Source organism: Haplochromis burtoni, unplaced genomic scaffold (genome assembly GCF_018398535.1).
Source record: "Haplochromis burtoni strain Fernald_Lab_line unplaced genomic scaffold, NCSU_Asbu1 Contig_3047, whole genome shotgun sequence".
Lineage (NCBI taxonomy): Eukaryota > Metazoa > Chordata > Actinopteri > Cichliformes > Cichlidae > Haplochromis > Haplochromis burtoni.
The window spans coordinates 1-8,615 of record NW_024585408.1 but is presented as its reverse complement, the minus strand read 5'-3'; the positions used below and the strand labels follow the sequence as shown (position 1 = coordinate 8,615).

The 8,615-nt window shown below is 40.5% G+C and overlaps 1 protein-coding gene across 1 annotated transcript; it reads left to right on the top strand.

Annotated features, from left to right (window-relative positions):
- Nucleotides 1-815: 815 nt before the first annotated feature.
- LOC102306630 (NADH dehydrogenase [ubiquinone] iron-sulfur protein 8, mitochondrial) lies at nt 816-6,232 on the top strand (the record flags this gene model as incomplete). The annotated part of the gene is given in 6 exon segments (XM_005953110.3): nt 816-927; nt 1,512-1,566; nt 4,184-4,249; nt 4,567-4,656; nt 5,683-5,791; nt 6,169-6,232. Coding segments are annotated over 5 exon segments (372 nt in total), but the record flags the coding sequence as incomplete, so codon positions are not given.
- Between the last annotated feature and the right edge of the window lie 2,383 nt (nt 6,233-8,615).

Here is an 8,615-nt window from a genome sequence, read left to right as displayed (position 1 = left end):
AAGTGTACCTCTGGTGCAAATTACTGACCTCTGTCATCATTTTAGGTGGGGGAACTTGCACAATCGGTGGCTGACTAAATACTTTTTTGCCCCACTGTACATCTCAACAGATGAGCTGTTACTTAGAGAGTTCAGGGTCTTATGGTGGAAAAGTTTGTAATTATGCGAGCTGCTCTGGATAAATCCTCTGCTCCATCTGAGTCTCAGTCCACAGAACCTCACAGTATTCCCAGCAAACAGATGACTTCACCTTATAGAAACCTTTTAGAACTATTAATTTATCTTAACTGGTATGTTTTTTTTCAGTAGGTAAGTTTCTACCACAAACTTTGTCTTTATTAGCTTTATGACGTAGTCCCAAGGGAACAACAGAATTTCAACCACTTAAGCTGTAAATAATTTATTTCCTCTAAATAAATAAAATAAAGTAATGATAATAACGCTAATAACAGCAGCCATGTGCAGTCCTCTGGAACACAACTCTGTTTGCATTATTACAGGGGTGGTTGTAGCTTAGGTGGTAGAGCAAGAGCAGGTCATCTAACCGGAACGTTAGTGTTTTGATCCCAGTCTGCATGCCAAATATTCCTGGCCAAGATACTAACCCCATGTTGCTCGTATGCTTTAGACAAAAGGCGCATAGAAACAGCATATAAAAAAGTGCTTGGGTGAATGAGGTTGTGTAGTGCTCAGACTAGAAAAACGTCTGACGAACCTAATTTCTTTTTGCCAGTAAGAACTGAAGCGCTAATGTCAGGTGCACCTACACTCTAGCGCCTCATGAGGGCAGCATTTCGTCTTTGCGAACGTATTCGTGACGTCATCCCGTGTAACTTCCTGTAATCTCGGGTCCGTTCCTCAAATCGTCCGCTGTTGTGGTTCAGAAGGCCAAGTACCGCCGTGTCGGTCATTTCAAAAACCTTAAAGGTAGAGAAACAATTTCCAAGTTGTTTTATGACAGTGAATTGTTGACTTGGCGTCATGCTCGGTTAATATAAGATGGGATATAGATACAGCAATTTAGCTAAAAGGAAATGTGCAAAAGTCCTTGACAATGTGCGCTATAAATCGGCTGCTATTCAGTGCTAGCTTAGTTTAAGAAACAGGTGAGCTTAGCAAGAATCGCTTACGTTCCGTTTGGAAGGCAAACCTAAACTCTGCTAGTATTTATTGTGTATTAAATGATGGGAAGTTGGTTGTCAATTTGTCATGACGTGTGTGTTTTAGTAGTCACTGTCACTATCGCGTTCTGCCGAAGTACTTTTATTTCCAAATGTTGGTATTGTTATGTAATCTAGAAAGGATATGTTGCATTGTACATTACATCTAATATTAGAAAGTAACAATACAGGATTAATAAACGTTTGCATGCATATTGTTTCATATGGCATAACTTACCTGTGCCCCCCCATAAAAAAATAAAAATGAACTTTAATCTGTTAATGTTATCCACGTTGTGTTCTCTTTCAACTATTACACCTTAATGCATAAACTTTGATGTCTGGTTTCAGATTTAGGACGTGATGGCTGCAACACTGCGTGTACTTTACTCTGCATCAAGGCCAGGTATGACGGCCTTACATTCTTATTCACTCAACAGTTCAGAGAGCCTTGTTGCCACATATCCTTTCTTACTTCTCACCCCTGTCATGCATTTATGTATACCAGGGGTCCCCAACTCCAGGCCTCGAGGGCCGGTGTCCGCGATCCAACACAGCTGATTCAAATGGCTAAATTACCTCCTCAACATGTCTTGCCGTTCTCCAGAGGCCTGATAATGAACTAATCATTTGATTCAGGTGTGTAGACCCAGAGTGAAATCTAAAACCTGCGGGACACCGGCCCTCGAGGCCTGGAGTTGGGGACCCCTGATGTATACAGATGTTGGTAAAGTTGCAGCCTAGCCCTAGCACAGAATGAGAGTGAGCATTATCACGTTAAATGCTTTTTTAAGCTTTAGAAGTAGCAGGTAATGTCAAACACCTCAATAAGGAAACTGTAGTTTTGAAGTTTAACTCTAACACAATATTTCTGCTACCTAAAGGTAACGTTTCTGTTTTTACAAGGAAGTTATTGTGTGATAAAATCATTCTTACAAGTAGAGAGAGCCGTTGCCGCACAGCAAGAAGGTCCTGAGTTCAATTCCACCATCAGGCCGGGGTCTTTCTGTGTGGAGTTTGCATGTTCTCCCCGTGTTTGCGTGGGTTCCCTCCGGGTACTCCGGCTTCCTCCCACCGTCCAAAGACATGCAGCTTGTGGGGATAGGTTAATTGAATAATCCAAATTGTCACTAGGTGTGAATGAATGTGAGTGCGAATGTCTCTGTGTGTTGGCCCTGTGACAGACTGGCGACCTGTCCAGGGTGTACCCCGTCTCTCGCCCTATGACAGCTGGGATAGGCTCCAGCGCCCTCCGCGACCCTGAAAAGGATAAGCGGAAGCGGATGGATGGATGGAAGTAGAGAGAGATGTAAGAAAGAGGTGACAGGAGAGGAAACATTATTCTGTTGCTGATGTCATCTGGGTATTTACCATAAAGAGATGTCTTGAAAAGCAAAGTGATTTATAAACATTTCATTATTCAAAATCAGTGTTGTATGACAACAATAGGCTGTTCACTTTATTGGAATCTAGACTAAGTTGGTTTGTTTGTAGTCTTGTTGTATTATTTAATGTAGGGCTGCTCAATTAATCGAATTTTAATCACGATTACGATCTGGGCTTTCAACGATCATTAAAAATGACTGAGCCGATTATTAGCCCCTCCCTCATTTATCCGCGACACCTTAAAGGCCGGTCCGTGAAAATATTGTCGGGCATAAACCGGTCCATGGCGCAAAAAAGGTTGGAGACCGCTGATTAAGAGGACCCGAGGGAAGCTCGGAAAGCTAAGCAGAAGTTATTTGGAGAGTGACTGCCGTTGGTTGAAAAGAGAGTTTTAAAAAAAAAAAAACTTCAGTGGTGTTGCACACTATTTTATATTATTTTTTTAAAGTCATTGTTAACCCTTTAAAGCCGGTCAGAGCAGCACGCTCCGTTTTGCGTAACTATTTTTAAATCCCTGTAGAACCTGAACCGTGTAAGCTAGCACAATAATTTGTTTTGCATATGAAACCGGAGGAGTTGTACTTACATCTGATGCCATCAGCTTGTCCTCGGTCACGGTTTCGTTCCACATATAGCTTTGCAAAAATTGCATAAAAAGCGCTTGCAGGAACAAAAACATAATATTCCAGAAACACGCTTTGCCGTTCCTATCAGCTGTTCGTAACACTTCCCACAGTGAAATGATGCACATGCTGTTTTCTTTGCAAATTTGCATCATAGGATTGTTTTTTGTTTTTCCTGCAGTATATAAAAATTGCTGTATCTCCAAAATAAAACTATGAAGACACTCAAAATAAATTTCCTGTTGTTGTAAACTATTTTTTGCAACTTTATTGTATTTAAAGTTTTGAGGGATAAACCTCTTAAATTTCTCCAAGTAGAAATATATGTAAACAAAACAGAAGCGATTTTCAATTTTTTTGTAGTTTATTGCACTTTTTTGCAATTTATGTAATTACTATGGACTTAATGCATACATATTATTAAAATATGGGCTATAACAGTTGTATTGATGTATAGCAACTTGAAATGCTCCCACAAATGGCACTATAGCATGTAAAAAAAATAATATAAGCTCTGGTGGACTTGGTTCTATAGTAGGTCTTAAAGGGTTAAATAAATATCGTCAAATAATCGTGATCTCAATTTCAGTGAAAATAATCGTGATTATCATTTTTGCCATAATCGAGCAGCCCTAATTTAATGTAAGGGATTATATTTGACTGGTGCAGATTAGGCTGTGATATCCATAACTATTGCTAGGTTCAGTGAAGAGACAATAAAAGCTAGTTAGTTGTTTAATGCTGATATTTAAAGCAAACAGTACAAGCTTAAAGTGCTTTTAGTGCTCAGTAGTAAGGCAAGAATAGAAAACGGCAATATAATTAGCAATTCATTTACCATCACAAGAGTTTTAAATTTTTCTGGACAGAAGCTAAAAGTGAGAAAGATTTATACTCTGTGTTGATGGAAAATTCTATTGTATTACTCCACTCTAGACTGCTTCATGTAGTGTCAAGTTGACTGCATTGTAGTAGGTTTACTGTTTATCTTTTCTGAAATGTTTTTACCTTCAGGTTTTTTTGTGGCCAGCCAGAATCTAGCAAGGTCCTTCAGTGTGTCGGCACAAAGGGACGGATTCAGTAAGTGCTGCTACAACACAACTCAATTCAAGGGCTTTCAGAGGCTGTACCACGATATTTTCATTCACACATGGACTTCAGACAGTTTTAGAATTTAGTTCAGGATGTTTTCCTTAGTTGGGCTTTCCTCACATTCTTACATCCTGAAGAAGGATGTACTCAGCTTCACTTGATGAAAAAACAAAAAAGATTTATGAATTACACTGATATTTTACAGTTTACACTCATGTAAATTGGGCGTATTACCATTATTTTGTTTTGGCTGTGTGTGTGTGTGTGTGTGTGTGTGTGTGTGTTCCTTTCTTTGTCTACATAAGAGTATGTGAATGCTCAGGAGATCCCTGTCGACATGAAGTCCATCACAGATAGAGCAGCACAAACACTGCTATGGACAGAGCTCTTCAGAGGTCAGTTGAATGTTTCTCTGTCCTGTACGAATAATTGGATCTTTGTGTTTTCCTTTACCAGTGGAAGTAGTTGGGGTACTGTCACTTCATGGAAAATGTTCTTTGTATTTGTTATCTTACAGATGAGGGTAACATTAGTCCCCCCATGATATTTTAACGTTTTTGTGCCAGTAGGTTGATTCTGTGCATCTGGATGTTACATTTCAATGGTAAATGGTTTGAAATAAAACCTCAAGCAGTTAGCAGCAAAACTGGGTCTGGAACGTCAATTTATCTTCCAACACGTCACGACCACCAACACCTATGCCCTGCCCATGATCAGGTACCCTGCTGGGATAATAAGCTGGCCAAAGGAGGAGATGCAAACTGGACCGAAAGACAGCACAGTGTAAAGATGCCCCTGAGACAATCCAGCACATAAGTAGGGTGCAAGATGCTGGCAGGCATGGCACACTTTGAACGCCATAACCAAGTGGCCGGCATAGTGTGCCAAGTATGACCTGGAAGTCCCGAGGTCAAAATGGTGGTCCTGTAGGACTTCCAGATACAAACAGATAAACTGGTGATAGCTAACCAACCGGACGTAGTAGTGGTAGGGAAGCAGAGGAAGACAGCCGTACTGATAGATGTAGTGATACTAAATGACAGCAAATCAGAAGCTGGACAAATACCAAGGGCTCAGAAAAGAGCTCGAGAAGATGTGGAGGGTGAAGGTAACAGTGGTCCCAGTGGTAACTGGAGCACTCGGTGCAATGACCCCCAAACTAGGCGAGTTTCTCCAGCAGATCCCTGGAACAACATCTGAAATCTCTGTCCAGAAGAGCGCCGTCCTAGGAACAGCAAGGGTGCATGACCTTCAAGTTCCAAGGCCTCTGTCAGGGGACCTGAGCTTGAGAGATAAAAGATGGGGAATTTTTTTTTTGATAGATGGGGAATTTTTTTTGATACAGATGCATAAAATTTTCATGGAGGTGTTAATAATTGTAAGCGTTCTCATTTGAAAATGTGGTTTTATTGTAATGCCAGGTCTAGGCATGACAATGAGCTACCTGTTCAGAGAGCCTGCCACCATTAACTACCCGTTTGAAAAAGGACCACTGTCGCCACGCTTCAGAGGAGAACATGCGTTGCGCAGGTGAGGATGATTATTTGACAAACACCAGTCAGTGTAATATGATTGGTAGCAATGATAAGATGTCAGAATAATAAATTTGATAGTCATTGATTGGTGCTTTGATATATATATATATATATATATATATACACACACACACAATACAGTGTGTTTGTGTCTGTTTAACAAATCGACCAGTAACTTCTTATATAAGGAGGATCATATGCAATGCAAGAAAAACATTGTAACTTTTTAGATTTAACTTTTTTTCTAAACTATTAACATCTTTGAATAGTATCTGAAAACACCTCCACACATCTGAGATTTTATAGGAGGCTCTGAGATAACACTGTATTAGTAATCAAACCTCACCAAGTTTTTGGAATGTGTCAAAACAGGTATCCCTCAGGAGAAGAGCGTTGCATTGCTTGCAAGCTGTGTGAAGCAATCTGTCCTGCCCAGGTATAAACAAATAGTCATACCTATGTGAACAAATATGAATGAGGTAAAAACAACTTTGGCTATAGATTAGGGCTGCCACGATTAGTCGACTAGTCACGATTACGTCGACTATCAAAAGCTGATTATCAGAACTGTGAGATGCTCGAGAATTTACTCTGGTGTCCTGTTATATCTTAGATAGCAAGGAGTTTATTAAACTTCACCGAAACAATCTGCAAATTTCATTAAAATTTAATAAACTATCATCTTGTCTTTATTTTTAGTTAGCACATACCTTAAACACTTAAAGCTGTAAGCTAATGATAGTTATATAAGAGCAGATGCTGCTGGTGCAATAAGCTGTACGTTTTACGTCCAATGGATGATGATCTGATTAGTCGACTAATCACAAAAATAATCGGTGACTAGTCGACTATCAGAATAATCGTTTGTGGCAGCCCTACTATAGATACGTTTGCAGCATAACTGTCCTCACAGGACCTCAACTGTATAACTGAACATGTATATGATACAGTGCAAAAGTCTAGAGCCATCTATCATTTCTTTGTATTTTGCTGGGAAATTTGGAAATGTGTGCAGAGATTTATTCAAACATGTTCGAGCATAAATGGAAATACAATAGATAAGTCAAAAACATAATTTGCACAATTCTAATGAGCTTGAAAATCAATATTTGGTAGGAGCAGCTTTGAATTCTCTTTGTGTAATTTCTTTAAGCAGTCTTCAGGAATGGTTCACCAGGCTTCTTGAAGGGCATTTAAAGCTCTTCTTTGGATGCCACCCTCCACTGCGAGCAATTCTGAGGCTTTGGCGAACAGTAGATGGTGAACCATGGGAGTCAGATGCATCTATCAGGTCATGTGTCAGGTCTATGCTGGATTTTTTTTTTATGACTTTCAGATACCTGCCCCTTTTTTTTTTTTTTTGTCCCCTAATTGTCCAATTTCCTCAAAGCTTAGCCCACTTAGCTGAGATATGCCAGGTTCTTGGTTAGCAGTTCTTAGAACTAATCTTGTTGCTGTAAAAATCGTATTTCATGCTTCTCAAACTGTTGTCTTTGAAATATAGGACTAAATAATGGATTTATGTGACAGGCTGAAAGGATGCAATCTAAAATTGTTTTGTTGCTAAGTTGTCTGTTGTGTGTAGACACAACACTGGTTCCCAGGAGTTAGGTGCCTTTTTATTGCTTGAATGATTCAAAAGTCAGTGTTAAAAGTGTCTTAAAAAACTTTTGTCCTCTGAAAGTCATTTTCAGTCAAGGACTGGACTGAAAAAGCGCACCTGAATATTAGCCGCACAAGCTAAAGTTAGGGGAAAATCCTGTTTTGTACATACATTAGCCGCACCTGACTAAAAGCCGCCGGTGTTTTAATGTTTACTTACCATATGTACGAGAATACGCACAGAGGGGATTGTCAGGAAAGAGATGGCTGTTTGGGACCACATCCCTTTTATTAATATTTTGAAAAACAAGTTACCGGTACATATTTGCATAACTTTTTACATATATGCACAAGTAGCGGTAATTACAAGTACGAAACATGTACTGTGCTCTATAAACGAGTAACAAATGTAGTACATAACAATAACCTACAGCACACCAGAAAAAGAGATTTGGCCTACCTTTTAGGCTCAGGTGCAGCGACACGGCTTTAACAAGAAGAAAAGTCAGTCATTCACCACCATCTTTCTCTTCTTCCTGCGCACTAAAACCCATAAAGTCCTCAGGCTCAGGATGGCTTCGTCATCCACTCTCCGCTACTCCCCTTCGTTGTCACTTTCAAAACCAAAGAAATCCTCGTCAGTGTCGGAGTCGAAAACCCTCTGAAGGGCAGTGGTGGTGTCCCCCTCTCCATCACGCAGCAGTCCAGCCCTTCGAAATCCTTTGGTGATCGTGGATGCTTTTACACTTCTCCACGCTGTCAGAATCCACTGGCAGACTTGGGCAAAACTTGCTCTTCGCATGCGACCAGTTTTGGTGAATGATTTATTGCCGCTCGTCATCCATGCCTCCCACTGAACGCGTAGTGCTACTTTGAACGCACGATTCACACTGATGTCGAGTGGCTGCAGGTGCTTCGTTGTGCCTCCAGGAATCAAAGCTGGAATCGAGTTTGTGCTCTTAATGGCTGCTTTCACAGAATCTGTGATATGGGCCCTCATGCTGTCCAAAACAAGCAACGCTTTTTTTTGGCGAAAGAATCCTCCAGGTTGCTTCCCATAGCACTCTTGCAGCCATTCCTTCATTACGCTTTCCACCATCCACCCATTCTTGTTGACCTTAACAGAGATGCCGCTCGGGATCTCTTCTCTTGGCATAGTCATCCGCTTAAAGATCACCATTGGCGGAAGTTGAAACCCTGATGCTGTGCAGCCCAGC